We start from the raw sequence: 22,273 nt of genomic DNA on the forward strand, positions 1-22,273 counted from the left end.
TTGATAAGCAGGAACAATCTCTCATAAATCTTTTCTTCCTGTTACACTTCCTCTTCCTCTTGTCCTTCCTCCCGCTCTCCAGATTTCAGCTCATGTAGTCCATATAGAGGCCAAGTCATTGTGTATATTTAAAGCGGAGCTTGATAGATTCTTGATTAGTACAGGTGTCAAAGATTACAGGGAGAAGGCAGGAGAATGGGTTGAGAGGGATAATAACTCAGCCATGATGGAATGGTGGAGCAAATTCGATGGGCTGAATGGCCCAATTCTGCTCCTATGCCTTGTGGTTTTATATCAGGCTCTACTCTCTGCATCAGTTTGGCATGTAGTGCAGGGTGCCCACAGACAGCTGCTATAAATAATGCCTCATCACTGGAAAACCAATACTATTTTCTACGTCTATACAAAAGCTCAAGAGGCTTGGTTGCTTGGTTAGAGAGCTCATTAGTGTGAGGAGTCAGAGGAGACATCAGGAACCTTTGCCCCCAAAGAGCCACATCATCATACAAAGCTATGCATGTGGGTGCAAACTCCCTGAAGTAAAAGCAGACATATACACTTAGTGGCCACTTTATTAGCTTACCTCCTGTACCTAATAAAGTGACCACAGAGTGTATGTTTGTGGTCTTCTGCTGCAGTAGCCCGTCCACTTCAAGATTCAATGTGTCATGTATTCAGAGAAGCTCTTCTGTACACCACTACTGTAACATGTGACTATTTGAGTTACCACTGAATTCCTGTCAGCTAAAACCACTCTGACCTCTCTCGTCAAGAAATCATTTTCACCCACAGAACTGCCACTCGACAGATGTTTTCTTTGCTTTTCGCACCTTTCTCTGCAAACTCTAGAGACTGTTGTGCATGAAAATCAAACCACCCCATCTGGCACCAACAATCATTCTATGGTCAAAGTTACTTTGGTCAGATTTCAAACCCACTATGATACCTGGTCTGAACAACAACTGAACCTCTTTAACATATTACAAATGGGCATAATATTACAGGCAGAAACATACAAGTTCAGAATTTACCTTCTGTCTCGGATTTGCAATCATTGCCAGCTAAGATATCTGCAAGATTCTCATGTCCAGTCTTTCGTAGCACTCCCAAGAAGTTGGAGAACCAGCCAGGGGGCTTCACCACTATTCTGCTCAATAACTCTCGGATTCCAGCTTGATTTCCATGTTTCGTAGTTTCACTCATAACCTACAAAGGCAAGTTTAGATCAGTGTGTTAATGAATATTTTTATAGTCTTGCAATGGTTCACACATTTTTCCCAAACTATTTGATTATTTTAATTGAGAAAGTCAGACTATGAAATACTTGATACTTGAGTCATATTTGGTTTTCACACAACCCAGAGAAGTAGACAAGATTTCAATTTAATATTTTGCCCAAAACATGACATTATTAGCATTACACTCACCAGGATTCCAATTCCTGGAACAACTTTGAAGCTACACCCTTCCAATTCAGGGCTAGATAATTACCATTGGAGACAAGCTGATTTCATAATTGGTCGCTATCTCATGTAATATAATTGTATGTGGGAACTCTGACACAGAGCTTCATGCTACTCTACCACAATTTTACTCTACCTTCTTTTGCTATATATTTCCACAAGTGCAGAGGAAGTCCTCTTTAAAATTCAAAAAAACTTTGGAGTGAGACCCTCACCGAGGAAGTTTGAGACTATTGTGTCAGGTTATACTTATAGTAAATTATGACAGCTTTTTAAATGTTTTTCATGTCTAGTAAAGTCAAGTCACTTTTTATTGTCATTTTGACCATAACTGCTGGTACAGTACACAGTAAAAACGAGACAATGTTTTTCAGGACCATGGTACTACATGGAACAATACAAAAACTACACTGAACTACATAAAACAACATAAAACTACACTAGACTACAGACCTACCCAGGACTGCATAAAGTGCACAAAACAGTGCTGGCATTACAATAAATAATAAACAAGACAATAGGCACAGTAGAGGACAGTAGGTTGGTGTCAGTCCAGGCTCTGGGTATTGAGGAGTCTGATGGCTTGGGGGAAGAAACTGTTACGTAGTCTGGTCGTGACAGCCTGAATGCTTCGGTACCTTTTGCCAGATGGCAGGAGGGAGAAGAGTTTATATGAGGGGTGCGTGGGGTCCTTCATAATGCTGTTTTCTTTACGGATGCGGTGTGTGGTGTAAATGTCTGTAATGGCAGGAAGAGAGACCCCGATAATCTTCTCAGCTGACCTCATTATCCGCTGCAGGGTCTTGTGATCTGAGATGGTGCAATTTCCGAACCAGGCAGTGATGCAGCTGCTCAGGATGCTCTCAATACAACCTCTGTAGAACGTGGTGAGGATGGGGTGTGGGAGATGGACTTTTCTCAGCCTTCGCAAAAAGTAGAGACACTGCTGGGCTTTCTTTGTTATGGAGCTGGTGTTGAGGGACCAGGTGAGATTCCCTGCCAGGTGAACACCAAGAAATTTGGTGCTGTTAACGATCTCTACAGAGGAGTCGTTGATGTTCAGCGGAGAGTGGTCGCTCCGTGTCCTCCTGAAGTCAACAATCATCTCTTTTGTTTTGCTCACATTCAGAGACAGGTTGTTGACTCTGCACCAGTCCGGACTGACTGAGGTCTCCCTAGGATCTAGAACTAGGATCCAGTTGCAGAGGGAGGTGTTCAGGCCCAGTAGGCTCAGCTTTCCAATCAGTTTCTGAGGAATGATTGTGTTGAATGCTGAACTGAAGTCTATGAACAGCATTCGAATGTACGTGTCTTTTTTTTTCCGATATAAAATCACAAGCTCAAATTCTAAATGAAAACTGATTAAACGAGTAGCACAGCATTTACATTACCCAGCCACTTAAGGTCACTGTCTTATCTTATCTTCTCAAATTACTCAGAAGATATAAAGCTTCCATTAGAAAGTTGACTACTTTGCACTGCTTTTATCTCCATATCCGTGCAGAAGATCATCACGATCATCATCATTATGTGCCCTGTTGCAAGATGTGTGCGATTATGGTCTATAAACATGGTTGTCCTTGACAAATTTTTCTACAGAAGTTGTTTGCCATTTCCGCCTTCCGGGCAGTGTCTTTACATGGCTGATGACCCCTGTCATTATCAATACTCTTCAGAGATTGTCTGCCTGGCATCAGCGGTTGCATAACCAGGACTTGTGATGTGCACCAGCTGCTCATACGACCACCTGCTCCCATGGCTTCACATGACCCGGATCCGGGGTCCGAAGCAGGTGCTACACCTTGCCCAACGGTGACTTCCAGACTAGCAGAGGGAAAGAGAGCCTTACACCTCCTTTGGTAGAGATGTATCTCCACCCCGCCACCCAAGATCAGACCTTCCATAAAAGTCCTGAACTATTATACAGCTGAAGGATGTTATTATCCCAAATATGTTTCGATGTTGGTCCCTTCTAGAATCATGCATTCCAAAGTTTCTCCACCTTTAAGTGGGAAGTCTGTCTGCCTGCTGTACCTATGCTAGGTTAGACCCGCACTGATAACAGCCTCACTGATTAGGTCAAAGCCAGCTTCTTTGTAGACAATCCTACAAAGGAATGAGTTAAAATCGATTCCAGTTCAAGTGGGATATGACCAACAAGTCCCAGCAGTGAGGTTCTTCTGCAGCCAGACTGGGACTCACAGATGCATAGAAAATCCTGGGCAGATCAGCATTTATATAAGTAAATGCCAGCAAGTTCTCAGGGAAGTACTGACATTTCCCTTCAAAGTCAAGCTCATTAAAAGCCTTGCTGAGTGACATGCATGCAGGTTTTTTATTAGGATGCTATGACATGGCTCATTTGTTCATTTCATGCCGTGCCATATGCCGTGGGAAATCATGGTCTTTCCATGACCAAAATTGTTCTAGGCAAATTTTACTACATAAGTAGCTTGCCATTGCCTTCTTCTGGGCGGTATCTTTACAAGATGGGTGACTCCAGCCGTTATCAATACCCTTCAGAGATTGTCTGCCTGACATCAGTGGTTGCATAACCAGCATTTGTGATATGCACCAGTGCTCATACAAACATCCACCACCTGCTCCCACGGTCACATGAACCTGAGGCATGAACTAAGCAGGTGCTACACCTTGTCCAAAGGTTACCTGCAGGCTAGTGGAGGGAAGGAGAGCCTTACATCACCTTTGGTAGAGACGTATCTCCACCCCACCATCCAAGTTACCCGCCCCATAAACTAACTGTATATGTTGACTTTCAATTCCACTAGCCAATGCTGCTTTTTGTGCTTCATTTGAGCCTCCTTCTTCATACTTCAGCAAACCCACTGGCTGTGACACTCTCTCTCCAGTTTGCTCTTAAATCTAGTTATGTTAATCATTTCACCATGTCGTTGTAAATGACATATTCCCACAATTCAAAGCAAAAGGTTTCTCCTAAATTCCACACTGGATATTCAGAATTGGCAAGGTGAAGTCAAAGTGATAGTTTCCTTGGTGACCAAAGATGAACCATCCCAACACTTTCAGCACAGCCCTGTGAGTAAAGCAGTGGATATGAAAAGACCGTCAATTCCAAGTGCAACTTGAAGGTCAAGCGTGTTCTTCCCATATTATTCACAATGAAGGGTGTCACTATAGTAAATGGCTTATTCATGTTGAAGGATTGTGCTGTCCTTACATATATATTTCCTCTCACATACTGCACTATGGGAATGTATGAGTTATTCATGATGTGAGCATAGTGGCTGTATGTGTTGTGTTATTCATGTTCAATTGTGATGGTGGCTAAAATATATTATTCATCTTATAGGCTTCAGTAGAATTCCAATGTATATGAAAATGGAGTCCATCAATATAGTAGATGAGGCCCTTTTTGTACACAGTCCCTCTCACTTAGTTACTGCCCATTACACCACTGGTGTTTAGGGCAGCACTGAAGGTCCTCCATCCCTCTCTGTCCTTGGTCACTCAGATATAGAAGGATTCTTCATTGCTGTTTCTGTAACAATCCCCCTCAACAAATATATTAAAAGACCTGGAGACACAAGAGAGTGTGGATGCTGGGATCTGAAGCAAAGATCAAGCTGCTTGAGGAACTCACTAGATTCAAACAATATCTCTAGAGGTAAATGGACAACTGATGTTATGGGTCAAGACACTTCCTTAGTAATGAAGATAATGCAAACATTTCCAGATAGGAGTGGCAACTTCCATAAATAATGTTGTTGTATTTCGACTAATATGAGGGCAATGGAGATTGGTAGAAGTGTTTTACTGCCTTATGGACTCTTGCTTATTCACACCTGTCCTACCGGAAATAATTCTAGCCCTGGGACCACCAAAGACCAAAGCATGCTAGGTAATTGGAGTTTTACTTTAGAGTTATAGAACACTACAGCACAGAAATAGGCCTTCAGCACAGCTGGTCCATGCTGAACTATTAAGGTGCCTAGTCCCATTGACCTGCAGCTGGACCTAGGCCTCCCTTCCATGTACCAATATAAAAGTGCCAGTAACTCTATTTATGACCCTATCTACCTCTGATGCCACTTTCAAAGAATTATGGATTGGATCTATATTCCCACTTCTACCATACTCCTCCGTCCCCTACCACTGACCTTACAAGTCCTGGCCTGGCTTGTCCTCCCAGAGTGTCACTCCTCACACGTCTTCACTAAAATCCATCTGCCATTTTCAGCCCCTTTTTCCAACTGGTTCAGAACATGTTGCTAGCTTTGATAGCCTCTTCGGTAGCCACAAATTTTAGTATCATCTGCAAAGTTCTTCTTCCACCTATGCCTCTTAATCTGAAGATTGTTTCTGGCACTTTGTCTTATTGCAGATTTCAAGAATCTGCAGTTTTTAACTTATAGACTTGTTGAAAGATTCAAAAGTGCCAAGGGAAAGTTACAAGGAGAAATCAGACAAGTTCAATAGAACTTAATTATACTTAGGAGCATTAAACCCAATGTTTATGACTATTTTCTGGATCTATTGACAATACTTTAAATGTCCTAAACACACAAATCTCAATTTATTTGAATATCTGCATTTTTTATCAATTCATTTCTGAAGAGGGGTCTGAAACATTAACTCTATTTCTCTTTTTGTACATGTTCTCTGACCAGATGAGTGTTTCCGACTATTTTTGTTTTTTTTAAATTCCAAAAATGTGTATTCTGCTGTGGATAATTGGACCAACCTAGAATTGAGTGATATTGCACGAATTTTTCAGCCTTGTTGTCCCATTTGGGGAAATTAACTTGTCTCTGCAAAGAAAAACACAGAAATACTGTTCTATGAACTTTACAATGGAACATGTTGGAGCCTTTAGCCTTAGGTTGACCGATAATATTGTTTAATACCATTAAGCTACAGTTCACAAATTCTAAGCCACTATGTCTAAAATAGATGACCTCACACTTACCAACATTCAACTCAATTTACCCTGTCATTTGAAATATTAATAAAATCTTGTTTTATGCTTCCAGTTACAGAGTTCATAATACTTCCAACCCTTAAATCATCAGCAAAGTTGAATAAGTGATTCTCTCTCCCATTTTTTTGTTAATATGTTGAATAATTAAGGGCCCAATTCAGATCCTTGTAGTTCACCCATTAACTCTGCTAAAAAGAAAGGATAGACTACATATTTATAAGACCATAGACCATAAAATATAGGAGCAGAATTAGGCTATTTCTCTCATTGAGTCTGCTCTGCCATTTCATCATGGCTGATCCATTTTTCCTCTCAGCCCATCTCCCTCCATGCCCTGCTTAATCAAGAATCAATCAGCCTCTGCCTTAAATATATGTAAAGACTTGCCTCCACAACTGCCCGAGGCAACAAATTCCTCAGATTCACCACTCTCTGGCTAAAGAAATCAGAATCAAGTTTATTATCACCGGCATGTGTTGTGAAATTTGTTAACTTAGCAGCAACAGTTCAATGCAATACATAATATGGAAAAAAAATAAATAAGTATATGTATATTGGAGATTAAAAATCATGCAAAAACAGAAATAAGATATATCGAAAAAGTGAGGTAATGTTCCTGGATTCAATGTCCATTTAGGAATCAGATGACAGAGGGGAAGAAGCTGTTCCTGAATCGCTGAGTGTGTGCCTTCAGGCTTTGTACCTCCTACCTGATGGTAACAGTGAGAAAAGGGCATGCCCTGGGTGCTGGAGGTTCTTAATAATGGACGCTGCCTTTCTGAGACAACGCTCCTTGAAGACGTCCTGGGTACTTTGTAGGTTAGTACCCAAGATGGAGCTGACTAAATTTACAACTCCCTGCAGCTTCTTTCGGTCCTCTGCAGTGGCCATATATAATATATATAACCATACAATTACAGCATGGAAACAGGCCATCTCGGCCCTTCTAGTCCGTGCCAAACTCTTACTCTCACCTAGTCCCACCGATCTGCACTCAGCCCATAACCCTCCATTTCTTTCCTGTCCACATACCTATCCAATTTAACTTTAAATGACAACCTCGAACTTGCCTCAACCAGTTCTGCTGGAAGCTCCTTCCACACAGCTACCACTCTCTGAGTAAAGAAGTTCCCCCTCGTGTTACCCCTAAACTTTTGCCCCTTAACTCATGTCCTCTTGTTTGAATCTCCCCCACTCTCAATGGAAAAAGCCTATCCGCGTTAACTCTATCTATCCCCTTCACAATTTTAAATACCTCTATCAAGTCCCCCCTCAACCTTCTACGCGCCAAAGAATACAGACCTAACTTGTTCAACCTTTCTCTGTAACTTAGGAGATGAAACCCAAGCAACATTTTAGTAAATCTCCTCTGTACTCTCTCAACTTTATTGACATCTTTCTTATAATTCGGTGACCAAAACTGTACACAATACTCCAAATTTGGCCTACCAATGCCTTGTACAATTTCAACATTACATCCCAACTCCTGTACTCAATGCTCTGATTTATAAAGGCCAGCATACCAAAAGCTTTCTTCATCACCCTATCCACGTGAGATTTCACCTTCAGGGAACTATGCACCATTATTCCTAGATCCCTCTGTTCTACTGCATTCTTCAATGCCCTACCATTTACCATGTATGTCCTATTTTGATTAGATCTACCAAAATGTAGCACCTCACATTTATCAGCATTAAACTCCATCTGCCATCTTTCAGTCCACTCTTCTAAGCGGTCTAAATCTCTCCGCAAGCTTTGAAAACCTACTTCATGATCCACAACTCCACCTTAGTATCATCTGCATACTTACTAATCCAATTTACCACCCCATCATCCAAACCCATCAAGAACCTCTCAACCTCTGCCTTAAATGCTCCCAGTGACCTGGCCTCCAAAGCCTCATGTGGCAATGAATTCCACAAATTCACCACTTTCTGGTAAAGAAGTTCCTCCTCATCTCCATTCTGAATGGGCGTCCCTCCATTCTGATGCTGTGCCCTCTGGTCTTGGACTCACCCATCATAGGAAACATCCTCTTCACATCCACTTTATCTAGGCCTTTCAGCATTGAAGTTTTCATTGAGATTCTCCCTCAGTCTTCTAAATTCCAGCGAATATAGGCCCAGACCCTTCAACTGCAGCTTAATTACTTGTGCAGTATGTTTCAGGGACTCTTAGGTTTGCATATCAAGATCCTCCTGTTCTTCAATGCTCACCATTACCCTACAACTCATTTTGTAAGCCTTATGTTTATTAGTGTTCCCAAACCTCACACTTAGCAAGATTAAACTAAATATCAAGTTTATTGTCATTTAACTATATACATATATATAACTATATAACGCATATAGAAATGAGACAACATTTCTCCGAACCAGGGTGTAAAGGCAGGAGTACACATAACACATAATTACTTATGAATATAAGAATAAAATCTAAAGGTGAATCACACATAAGTAACAAACTAAAGTGCACTGATATTAAATATTATAAGGTACAGAACAGATTAACGAGTGACACTTTGAATATGATGTGACAGGGAGTTCAGAAGCCCAACGGCCATTGCTCTGCCCACCCCTCAGTATTTTCCTACAGCGTAAGACTATCTTTTCTCAGTGTCAACCACACTATGAATTTTCATCCCATTTGAAAAGTACAAATTAATCCTATATTCATGTCCAAATTGTTAATCTATATAACAAACAGAATGAGCCCAGCACCAATCCCTGCGACCACTGATCAGAGGCTTTTAATCACAAAGTCAAACCTCCACCATCACCCTTACCTCGCATTACTAAGACAATTTTGTATCCAATTTGCCAGTTTTCCCTGAAGGTCTCTAAGCTTTGGAACAGTCACTCACGTGGAACCTTGCCAAAGGCCTTAATAAAGTTCATGTACACTACATCAACTGTATCACCCTCATTGTCACACTTCTTCAAAAAATATCATACAAACTGGTCAGACAGGATATCCGTCTAGTTGCTGTCGTGAAATAATCCTTGATTTTCCAAGGATACGTAATTCCTGACCCTAACAATGTTCTCAAATAATTTCCCTACACATTGCTCTTAGACTGACAGCTCAACTTACTCCTGCTGCCCTTCTAGAATAAAAGGTCTCACATTTGCCGTCCACTAGTCCAAGGTTTGACTGATTTAAGAGCAAGGCCGAATTCAAAAGGTTAGGTACTGGCCGCATTAAGGTGACAAAGCCCAAGCCGAGGTTCGGACGATTTAAGTGCAGGGACAGGTTGAAATGGTCAAAGTGTCAGGGTTTGCTCAACTTTGTGTTGGACTCAGGCTATGGTCTGCAACAATCAATGACGGGGGTTCCAGAGGATTAGAGGGTTGCAGATGTTATTCCCTTATTCAAAAAAGGGAGTAGAGATAGCCCAGGAAATTATAGACCAGTAAGTCTTACTTCAGTGGTTGGTAAATTGATGGAGAAGATCCTGAGAGGCAGGATTTATGAACATTTGGAGAGGCATAATATGATTAGGAATAGTCAGCATGGCTTTGTCAAAGGCAGGTCGTGTCTTACAAGTCTGACTGAATTTTTTGAGAATGTGACTAAACATGTTGATCAAGGTAGAGCAGTAGATGTAGTGTATATGGATTTCAGCAAGGAATTTGATAAGATACCCCATTGCAAGGCTTATTGAGAAAGCAAGGAGGCATGGGATCCAAGGGGACCTTGCTTTGTCGATCCAGAATTGGCTTGCCCATAGAAGGTAAACAGTGGTTGTAGACGGGTCATATTCTGCATGGATGTCAGTGACCAGTGGTATGCCTCAGGAATCTGTTCTGGGACCCCTTCCCTTCGTGATTTTTATAAATGACCTGGATAAGGAAGTGGAGAGATGGGTAAGTAAATTTCCTGATAACACAAAGGTTGGGGGTGTTGTGGGCAGTGTGGAGGGCTGTCAGAGGTTACAGCGGGATACTGATAGGATGCAAAACTGGGCTGAGAAGTGGCAGATGGAGTTCAACCCAGATAAGTGTGAGGTGGTTCATTTTGGTAGGTCAAATATGATGACAGAATATAGAATTAATGGTAAGACTCTCGGCAGTGTGATCAGAAGGATCTTGGGGTCCGAGTCCATAGGACACTCAAAGCTACTGCGCAGGTTAACTCTGTGGTTAAGAAGGCATGTAGTGCATTGGCCTTCATCAACCGTGGGATTGAGTCTAGAGCAGAGAGGTAATGTTACAGCTTTGTAGGACCCTGGTCAGACCCCACTTGGAGTACTATACTCAGTTCTGGTCACCTCACTATAGGAAGGATGTGGAAACCATAGAAAGGGTGCAGAGGAGATTTACAAGGATGTTGCCTGGATTGGGGAGCATGCCTTACAAGAATAGGCTGAGTGAACTTGGCCTTTTCTCCTTGGAGCAATGGAGGATGAGGGGTGACCTGATAGAGGTGTATAAGATGATGAGAGGCATTGATCGTGTGAATAGTCAGAGGCTTTTTTCCAGAGCTGAAATGGCTAGCACAGAGGGCACCATTTTAGGGTGCTTGGAAGTAGGTACAGAGGAGATGTTGGGGTACGTTTTTTTGCACAGAGAGTGATGAGTGCGTGGAATGGGCTGCCAGCAGTGGTGGTGGAGACGTAAACGATAGGGTCTTTTAAGAGACTCCTGGATAGGTACACGGAGCTTAGAAAAATAGAGGTCTATGGGTAACCCCAGGTAATTCCTAAAGTAAGTATGTGTTCGGCACAGAATTGTGGGCCAAAGGGCTTATATTGTGCTGTAGTGTTTCTATGTTTCTAACTAGTGGACTTCTGGATCAACTGCAGTGATGTGGTGTTGTGAACTTAGGTTCTGAATGCTGTTTGTTTGTTTCATTGTTTGCAAGATCTTTTTGCTTTTTTTTCCTCTCTGCACATTGGGTGTTTGATGGTCCTCTTTTGTTTTTAATGGGTTCCATTGGGGCTCTTTGTTTCGTGGCTCCTGTAGAGAGATGAATCTCAAGGTTAAGTATACATACCCGTACTTTGATAATAAAATGCACGTTGATCTTTGATCTGACACTTCACTGTCAGGACCCTGGCAATTTTCTCTCCTCTGCCACACCAATCTGCAATATATCTCATCAAAATCCGAGGATTTTTCCATTTTAAGTAAGACAACCGTTCTATGCCCGTGGAGCACTTTTTAACCATTTTAAACCTGCCGACACATGTAATAACCCCTTTCTAAAATTAACGTGCTCTAGCATTTCACCATCCATTATTTTATCAGGGTTGTGACAGGATAAGGAGCTTAATAGTTCTGGTAAAATGCAAACTGGGCATCAGCAAGCAGGTTATATTTGAGTAGGTACCACATGACAGCACTGTCAAAGATACTTTCTACGATTTTTTTGACAGTTGAAAGTACACTGATTGAGTGGTAACTTGACAAACTTTCCTTGACCTGCACATCTGTCAGGGTTGTCTATTGTACCCGGTGCTACCAATGCGGCTCCCTATACATTGGTGAGACATGACGCTTCATCATGCACCTCCACTCCATTCACCAAAAGCAGAATTTCCCAGTGACCAACCATCTTAATTCTTATCCCCATTTCCGTTCCAACTTGTCGGTCCATGGCTGTTTCTTCTGCATGATAAGGCTACTCTCAAGTTGGAGGAGCAACACCTCATATTCCATCTAGGTAGCCTCCAACCTGATGGCATGAATATTGATTTCTCCTTCCAGTAATTTATTTTCTCTTTTTTTTTCCCCCTCCCTCTTCTCTCTTCTTTCATTCTTCACTTGTCCTCTTACCTCTTTTCACCTGCCTATCATCTTCCCCTCGTATCCCTCCTCCTCCCATTTCTCCCACAGTCCACTCTCCTCTCCTATCAGATTCCTTCTTATCCAGCCCTTTACCTTTCCCACCCACCTGGCTTCATCTGTCACCTTCTAGTTAGTCCTCCTTCCCCTTCCCCCCACCCTTTTATTCTGGCATCTTCCCCCTTCCTTTCCAGTCCTGATGAAGGGTCTTGGCCCGAAACGTCGACTGTTTATTTATTTCCATTGATGTTACTTGACTTGCTGAGGTCCATAAGATCATAAGACATAGGAACAGAATTAGGCCATTCAGCCTATCGAATCTGCTCCACCATTCCATCATAGCTGATCCCAGAACCAACTGAACCCCATACACCTGCCTTCTCACCGTATCCTTTGATGCCCGGAAACTATCAACTTCTACCTTAAATATAGCCACGGACTTGGCTTCTACTACAGTCTGCGGCAGAGCATTCCACAGATTCACTACTCTCTGGCTAAAAAATTCTACTCTAAAAGGTTGTCCCTCAATTTTGAGGCTGTGCCCTCTAGTTCTGGATACACCCACCATAGGAAACATTCTCTCCACATCCACCCTATCTAGTCCTTTCAACATTTGGTAGGTTTCAATGAGATCTCCCCACATTCTTCTAAATTCCACAGAGTACAGACCCAAAGCTGCCAAACACACCTCATACGTTAACCCCTTCTTTCCTGGAATTATGCTCGTGAACCTCCTCTAGACCTTCTCCAATGATAACACATCCTCTCTGAGATATGGGGCCCAAAAAATACTCCAAGTGCCGCCCTACTAGTATCTTTTAAAGCCTCAGTATTATCTCCTTGCTTTTATATTTTATTCCCCGGAAATAAATGCCAACATTGCATTTGCCTTCTTTATCACAGACTCAACCTGAAAATTAACCTTCTGTGAGTCTTGCACGAGGACTCCCAAGTCCTCTGCACCTCTGATGCTTGAACCTTCTCCCCAGTTAGATCATAGTCCATACTATTGTTCATTTTACCAAGATGCATTATCATACATTTTCCAACACTGTATTCCATCTGCAACATTTTTTTTAGGTTATGAGGACAAGCACTCTTTCATTGTCATTCAGTAATGCATGCATTAAGAAATGATACAATATTCCTCCGGTGTGCTATCACAGAAACACAGGACAGACCAAGACTGAAAAACTGACAAAAACCACATTGTTACAACAGTGCAAACAATACCGTAACTAGATGAAGAACAGGCCATGGGCACGGTAAAAAAGTTCAAAGTCTCTCAAAAGTCCCACATCTCACGCAGATGGGAGAAGGAAGAAAACTCTCCCTGCCATGCCCGACCACAGTCTGTCTCTGAATCGTCCGAAAACTTCGAGCCTCTGACCAGCCCTCCAACACCGAGCACCATCTCTGCCGAGCGCTTCAACCCCAGCCCTGGCTGCCAGCGGCAGGCAAAACCGAGGATTTGGGGTCTTCCCTCCGGAGATTCTCCACCACACATTTTTGCCCATTCTTCCAATTTTGTGAAGGTCTTCCGACATTTTGCGTATGTTGCTCTAGATTTCCAACATCTTCAGAATCTCGTGTTTTCCAGACGTGTAGCTTGTTTTGGAATATTGGGCTTCAGAACTAGATCTGAAATATTGTCTGGCTTCATTCAGTGTGCTTAGCCATTTCTTGTTATCATTTGCTATGCATTAGTTCTGTGAAGACATATCTCTGTGACGGTGTTGGTCGTACAAACAAGTCAAGAATGGCATTCATTTATAGTAGCACTTGAGTCGTAGAAAAGTACAGCACAGAAACAGGCCCTTTGGGATATCTAGTTTGTGTTGAATCATTTAACTGCCTGCTCCCACTGACTTGTACCCGGACCATAGCCCTACCATCCAAGTACTTATCCAAACTTCTCTTAAATATTAAAATCGAGCTTGTATGCACCAGTTATGCTGGCAGCTCCTTCCACACTCTGAGTGAAGAAGTATCCCCTCAAATGTTTCATTTTTTACCCTTAACCTTTGACCTCTAGTTGTAATCCCACCCAACCTCAGTAGAAAAAGCCTGCTTGCATTTACCCTCTCTATAAATCTCCCTCAGCCTTCTATATTCCAAAGAATAAAGTCCTAATGCACTCAATCTTTCATTATAACTCATGTCCTCCAGACCTGGCAATATCCTTGTAAATTTTTTCTGTACTCTTTCAAACTCATTTACATCTTTCTTGTAGGTGGGTGACCAAAACTGCACATAGTACTCCAAATTAGGCCTCACCAAAGGATTCTTCAGAGCAGTATGTGTAAAAGCTAAATTTCTACACCCGACCTTTGCTACACTCTACTTCTATGTTCTACTACTGGTTAGACATAGTTTGTAAGTGCTTCTGCTTTGATTTTGTTTCCATCTGTTTCCATCCAGGAGGTCAGTGTGGACATGGTGAAGGATTATAAATACCTAGGGACACGTATTGACAATAAACTGGACTGGTCAAAGAACACTGAGGCTGTCTTCAAGAAGGGTCAGAGCCATCTCTATTTCCTGAGGAGAATGAGGTCCTTTAACATCTGCCAGACGATGCTGAGGATGTTCTATGAGTCTGTGGTGGCCAATGCTATCATGTTTGCTGTTGTGTACTGGGGCAGCAGGCTGAGGGTAGCAGACACTAACAGAATCAACAAACTCATTTGGAAGGCCAGTGATGTTGTGGGAATGGAACTGGACTCTCTCACGGTGGTGTCTGAAAAGAGGATGCTGTCTAAGTTGCATGCCATCTTGGTCAATGTCTCCCATCCACTACATAATGTACTGGGTGGGCACAGGAGTACATTCAGCCAGAGACTCATTCCACCGAGATGCAGCAAAGAGTGTCATAGTAAGTCATTCCTGCCTGTGGCCATCAAACTTTACAACCCCTCCCTTGGAGGGTCAGACACCCTGAGCCAATAGGCTGGTCCTGGACTTATTTCATAATTTACTGGCATAATTTACATATTACTGTTTAACTATTTATGGTTCTATTACTATTTATTATTTATGGTGCAACTGTAACGGAAACCAATTTCCCCCGGGATCAATAAAGTATGACTATGACTATTTTAGCACTCTCGTGTATGTCCTGTCATCACTACAGATCTTCTTGGGCCTTTTCTTTCCATTTAATTGTCCACCTGCATTCATAACTACAGAGATTTGATCTCATCTGCAGTCAAAAGATTGTTCAGTTCTGTCTGTTTTTGCAGCTTAACATCTCTTGATTCAGTCCTCACATCACAATCATGTCACAACCATGTAACCATATGCATGAAAGCACATATGTCAGTGGTACCCTGCCTCCTTAATCAACACCAGGGTCTGACACTGACTCAACTGGTCGAACCACATTGGGAAAAAAAAATTAGACTCAATCAGATACGTTGCAACAAACTGTTCTTCTGATGACTCACTAGTCTTCTTTGCCAATAAGGTGCATGTCAATAGTATGATGGGATGCTTCCATAAAAGGGGATAAATACTCTACATTTTGGGCTGAGAACTTTCATAAGGACTGTCCTGATGAACAGTTTCGGCCAGAAATGTTTACTGTTTATTTCCCTCCACAGACGCTGCCTGACTTGCTGAGTTCCTGCAGCATTTAGCGTGTACTGGTTGAGATTACTAGCATCTGCAGAGTTGCTTGTGTTTATAATGGATGCTTGCTAGTTTTCTCTCTGGGTTTAAATGAAACAGTAGTCAACCTACACAAAATCATGCAGAGCAAAGCACTCCAGTTGACCAACTCTATGTACTCCTCAATGAGCAATGCGTGGATATGACATTCTTTTGTTACAACTGCTATATTATAAACATGAAAACAAGATTTAATGTTGAGGCTTTATAAGGCACTGGCAATGCTTCACTTGGAGTACTGTGAGCAGTACTGGGCCCCTTATCTAAGAAAGGATGTGCTGATATTAGAGAGGGTTCAAAGGAGGTTCACGAAAATGATTCCAGGATTGAAAGGTTTATCATATTGAGGAGCGTTTGATGGCTCAGGGCCTATACTCACTGAAATTCAGAAAATTTGGGGTGGGGGGTGGGATCTCATTGAAACCTATCGAAAGTTGAAAGGGCTCAATAGAGTGGATGTGGAGAGGATGTTTCTTACGGTAGGAGAGTCTAAGACCAAAGGACACAACCTCAGAATGGAAGGATCTCCATTTAGAACAGAAATGAGGTGGAATTACTGGCCACACAAGGCTGTGGAGACCAAATCATCGGGTATATTTAAGGCAGAGTTTGATAGATTCTTGATTAGTCAGGGGACATTTCTGCTGAAGGGTCTTGGCCCAAAACAACAACCGAACTCTTTTCCATGAATGCAGCCTAGTCTGCTGAGCTTAGGGTTGCCAACTTTCTCACTCCCAAGTAAGGGACAAATGTAGCAGTCAAATACAGGATACTTGTGTTTACCCCTGAGAAAGACTGCCATGGCCATGAAGCCTTGCGCAGGCACCTGTGTGCGCATGCATGACGTGCACATGCATGTACATGCTGATTTTTTTCTACAAATCGGTTTTGGCTTAATCTTCCTGATTCTGATACACTGTACATACATTATTTCTACTTTATATGGGCTGTGTATTTATCATATCATTGCTACTTTTACTGTATGCTAGTGTTATTTAAGGTTTTATGTGCTATTGGTATGACTTGGTAGGTTATTTTTTGGGTCTTGGGTCCCGCATGGAACAAACCAATTTAGCCCAATATACTGGATGTCATGGCTAATATGGGACAGTTGGCAATCTTAGCTGAGCTCCTCCAGCACTTTGTGTGTGTTGCTTGGATTTCCAGCCTCTGCAGATTCTCTGTTTAGAAAGGGGGCCTTTTCCAGTGGGCTGCCATTGACAACTGGTGTTCCAGAGAGTTCAGTGTTGGGACTGCTTCCTTTCACAGTCTATGTCAATGAATTGGGTGATGGAATTGGTGGCTTTGTGGCCAAGTTTACAGATGATATAAAGATAGTGGAGGGGCAGGTAGTGTTGAGGAAGCAGGGAGTCTGAAAATGGGCAAAGTGGCAAATAGAATATAGTATAGGGAAGTGTAATATTATGCCCTCTGGTAGAATGATATAGGTGTAGATAATTTTCCAAATGGGGAGCAAATTCAGAAATCAGAGTTACACATGGGTTCATGCAGGATTACCTAAAAGTTAACTTGCAGGTTGAGTCGGTGGTATGGAAGGCAAATGCAATGTTAGCATTGATTTCGAGACAACTAGAATATGAACAATGTAATGTTGTGGCTTTTTAAGGCATTGGTCAAATTGCATTTTAAGTATTGTGAGCAGTTTTGGGCCTCATAGCTATGAAAGATGTGATGGTATTGGAGAGGGTTCAGAGAAGGTTTACAAGAATGATTCCAAGAATGAAAGTGTTCGTGAATGAGTAACAGTGGGTATAAAGCCCCTATGCTCACTGGCGCATAGGGAGGCAAGGAAGACCACTCCTCCTCCCAATGACCAGGTGCTATGTCTTACCGCGGCCAATGTGAGAAAAACTCTATGCAGGGTCAACCCACGGAAGGCTGCTGGATCAGACTATAAACCTGGCAGAGTGCTCAGAGGATGTGCAGACTAGCTGGCAGATGTTCTCACTGACATCTTCAACATCTCCCTGAGCAGTGCCATCGTTCCTATGTGCTTCAAGGCCGCCACCATCGTCCCCGTGCCGAAGAAGTCTTCAGTGTCCTGCCTCAACGACTGTCGTCCTGTTGCACTCACATCCATCATCATGAAGTGTTTCGAGAGGCTCGTCATGAGGCACATCAAGACACTGCTTCCCCCCTCACTGGACCCCCTGCAGTTCGCGTACCATCCCAACCGTTCAACAGACGACGCCATTGCCATCACCCTCCACCTGGCCCTCACTCACCTGGACAAAAAAGACACATACGTTCGAACGCTGTTCATAGATTTCAGTTCAGCATTCAACACAATCATTCCTCAGCACCTGATTGGAAAGCTGAAACTACTGGGCCTGAACACCTCCCTCTGCAACTGGATCCTAGATTTCCTGACTGGGAGACCTCAGTCAGTCCAGATTGAAAGCAGCATCTCTAACACCATCACACTAAGCACGGGGGCCCCCCAGGGCCGTGTGCTCAGTCCACTGCTGTTCACTCTGCTGACCCACGACTGTACAGCAATACACAGCTCGAACCACATCATCAAGTTCGCCGATGACACGACCGTGGTGGGTCTCATCAGCAAGAATGACCAGTCAGTATACAGAGACGAGGCGCAGCTGCTAATGGACCGGTGCAGAGCCAACAACCTGTCTCTGAATATGAACAAAACAGATGGATGTTAACTTCAGCAGAGCACAGAGCAACAACTCCCCGCTGAACATTGACGGCTCCTCCGTTGAGATCTTTAAGAGCATCACACCTGGCCCCTCAACACCAGCCCATAGCCAAGAAAGCACAGCAGCATCTCTACTTACTGCGAAGGCTGAGAAAAGTCCATATCCCACCCCCTCCATCCTCACCACACTCTACAGAGGATGTATCGAGAGCATCCCGAGCAGCTGTATCACTGCCTGGTTTGGGAATTGCACCGTCTCGGATCGCAACAGATAGTGAGGTCAGCTAAGATCATTGGGGTCTCTCTTCCTGCCATTACAGACATTTAAATTACACACTGCACCCGTAAAGCCAACAGCATTGTGAAGGACCCCATACACCCCCATACAAACACTTCTCCCTCCTGCCATCTGGCAAAAGGTACCGAAGCATTCGGGCTCTCATGACCAGACTCTGCAACAGTTTCTTCCCCCAAGCCATCAGACTCCTTAATACCCAGAGACTAGTCTGACATCTACATCATTTATTATTACATTGTAATTTGTCCTCTACTGTGCAAAATTAGAGCAAATGGTATTGGGGGTAGGGTACTGAAATGGATAGAATTGGTTGGCAGACAGGAAACAAAGAGTAAGGATTAATGGGTCCTTTTCAGAATGGCAGGCAGTGACCAGTGGGGTACCGCAAGGTTCGGTGCTGGGACCACAGCTATTTACAATATACATTAATGATTTAGTTGAAGGGATTAAAAGTAACATTAGCAAATTTGCAGATGATACAAAGCTGGGTGGCAGTGTGAAATGTGAGGAGGATGTTATGAGAATGCAGGGTGATTTGGACACGTTGGGTGATGCAGTTTAATGTGAATAAATGCGCGGTTATCCACTTTGGTGGCAAGAACAGGAAGGCAGATTACTATCTGAATGGTGTTAAGTTAGGAAAAGGGGAAGTACAACAAGATCTAGGTGTCCTTGTTCATCAGTCACTGAAGGTAAGCATGCAGGTACAGCAGGCAGTGAAGAAAGCTAATGGCATGCTGGCCTTCATAACAAGGGAAATCGAGTATAGGAGCAAAGAGGTCCTTCTGTAGTTGTACAGGGCCCTGGTGAGACCACACCTGGAGTACAGTGTGCAGTTTTGGTCTCCAAATTTGAGGAAGGACATTCTAGCTATTGAGGGAGTGCAGTGTAGGTTCACGAGGTTAATTCCCGGGATGGCAGGACTGTCATATGTTGAAAGATTGCAGCGACTGGGGTTGTATACACCGGAATTTAGAAGGATAAGAGGGGATCTGATTGAAACATATAAGATTATTAAGAGATTGGACAAGCTAGAGGCAGGAAACATGTTCCCAATGTTGGGGCAGTCCAGAACCAGAGGCCACAGTTTAAGAATAAGGGGTAGACAATTTAGAACAGAGTTGAGGAAAAACTTTTTCAGAGGGTTGTGGTTCTATGGAATGCTCTGCCTCAGAAGGCAGTGGAGGCCAATTCTCTGGATTCTTTCAAGAAAGAGTTAGATAGAGCTCTTAAAATTAGTGGAGTGAAGGGATATGGGGCGAAGGCAGGAAAAGGATACTGATTATGGATGATCAGCCATGATCACAGTGAATGGTGGTGCTGACTCGAAGGGCTGAATGGCCTACTCCTGCACCTATTGTCTTATTAATTGTCTTGTTTATTATTTATTGTACTGCCGTGCGCTGTTTTGTGCACTTTATGTAGTCCTGCGTAGGTCTTCAGTTGAGTGTAGTTTTTGTGTTGTGCTACGTAGTCTAGTGTAGCCTTGTGTTGTCTCACTTAGTCTAGTGTAGTTTTGTGTTGTTTCATGTAGCACCATGGTCCTGGAGGAATGTTGTTTCGTTTTTACTGTGTACTGTACCAGCAGTTTATGGTCGAAATGACAATAAAAAGCGACTTGACTTGGAGTTTAGAAGAATGATGGGGAATCTCATTGAAACCAATCGAATAGTGAAAGATGTATATAAAGTGGACTTAGAAAGTTTCCAGTAGTGGAAGATTCTAGAACCAGAGAGCAAAGCTTCAGAATACAAGGAAATCCCTGTAGAACAGAGGAGTAATTTCTTTAGCCAGAGGGTGGGGAATCTGTGGAATTCTTTGCCACAGGCAGCTGTAGAGGCCTAGTCTACATGCATATGTATATTTGAAGTAGAAGTTAAAACATTTTTTGATTAGTAAGGGGTGACCTAATTGAAACTACTGAATGGTGAAAGTCTTTGATAGAGTGGATTTGGAGAGGATGTTTCCTAGGCTGGGAGAGTCTAAGACCAGAGGACACAGCCTCAGAATAGAGAGGTGTCCTTTTAAAACGGAGATGAGTAATTTCTTTAGCCAGAGTGGTGAATCTGTAGAATTCTTTGCCACAGGCAGCTGTGGAGGTCAAGTTCTGAGAGAGGTTTAAAGCAGAGGATGATAGATTCATGATTAGTCAAGGCATGAAAGGACACGGGGAGAAGACAAGAGATTTGAGGCCGTGAGGAAAATTGGACCAGCCATGATGAAATGGGGGGCGGGGGCAGACTCGATGGGCCACGTCGCCTAGTTCTGCTCCTATGTCTTATGGTCAAAGGTTTCTTACTCAGCAAGAGAATAGGGTTGAAAGGGTTGAGTAAATCAGCCCATGATCAAATGGTGGAACAGACTTGATGGGTTAAATGGCTTAATTCCTCTCCTGTGTCCTGACGTACATAATTTTCATGTCATCTCCAGCTGAACGCTTATGGGGTAACAGCGACCTTACAGGAGGCAGTAATGTCACGTGGTTTATCGACCGTTTCCTTGGAAACTAGAAACCTATCGACAATATCAACAGGACCCTAACTTTTATTGATTTAAAACTAGATCTCCAAGCACTTAAATTATGTCGACAGCAATAGGTATTTCCAGAGACATACAAGTATAAATGGTACTCACATTCTCGAAATCATCCATGATAAAAATCTTCTCGGCGCAACAGTGTACGGCAACTTCTTTCGGTAGCATCTGGTCGATGAGAGTTGGTGACAAGAGCCTGACGAGTTGAACTTCCAGGTCATTGCGAGCCTCGAGTGATGGGGACATTAAATCACCTTCTGCCGGGTCGATGTACTCAGCAGCGTGTGCACAGCCCCCTCTCCTCAGAGCGGTGACAAACTGCCCAAACCAGACCTCTGGAGGGGGCGTGTTGATTATTTTGTTGAGCAGCAGCCGGGCGGCCGCCTGGTTGCCTTGCTGTGCCTTCTTGGCGCGGATCTCTTCCTTGTCGGCTTCTTCCATAAACTGGATGAAGTCCAGAACTGGCTCCACCTGGATGATGGTAGCCAGGCGGTTGAAGAAGCAGTCGATGAGTGCCAAGCGCTGCCGCTGCAGCTCGTCGCTGCTCATGCTGAGTCCTGCTTAGCGAATATTTTGCTGTGAACCTTTGGAAAGTTACCGCTGCTCTGAGCGTTCCCCTCCCTCTGCAGTCTGCACTTTAACTGTAAGGGCTAACTTTCAGTTTCGATTCCGCATTGTTTCTGCAGAGAAGCAGTGGTGACGACTCCGGGGACTTTCGAGTGCGAGACATCGCACGGAAAAGCTGAGCGGAAGTAAAGCAACGCACGAAATGCTGGAGGAACTCAGCAAGCCAGACAGCATCTATAGAAAACAAAGTTCCATTTTCTGTTTCTGTGCAGAGGACAATCGAACTAACAAAATGATTTAATTTTCTAAATGGAAAGG

General features: G+C 43.1%; 1 protein-coding gene across 1 annotated transcript in view; it reads right to left on the reverse strand.

Annotated features, from left to right (window-relative positions):
* ifih1 (interferon induced with helicase C domain 1) overlaps positions 1 to 22,031 on the reverse strand; it is a 126,990-nt gene extending 104,959 nt beyond the window's left edge. The window contains exons 1-2 of the mRNA XM_072262029.1: positions 21,488 to 22,031; positions 1,032 to 1,206 (exon numbers count right to left, since the gene is read on the reverse strand). Of these exons, the coding sequence (XP_072118130.1) occupies positions 1,032 to 1,206; positions 21,488 to 21,937 (625 nt within the window). The 5' untranslated portion in view covers positions 21,938 to 22,031. The remainder of the gene's footprint in view (positions 1 to 1,031; positions 1,207 to 21,487) is intronic.
* Positions 22,032 to 22,273: the final 242 nt, after the last annotated feature.

This window comes from Mobula birostris, chromosome 6 (assembly GCF_030028105.1).
Source record: "Mobula birostris isolate sMobBir1 chromosome 6, sMobBir1.hap1, whole genome shotgun sequence".
Taxonomy (NCBI): domain Eukaryota; kingdom Metazoa; phylum Chordata; class Chondrichthyes; order Myliobatiformes; family Myliobatidae; genus Mobula; species Mobula birostris.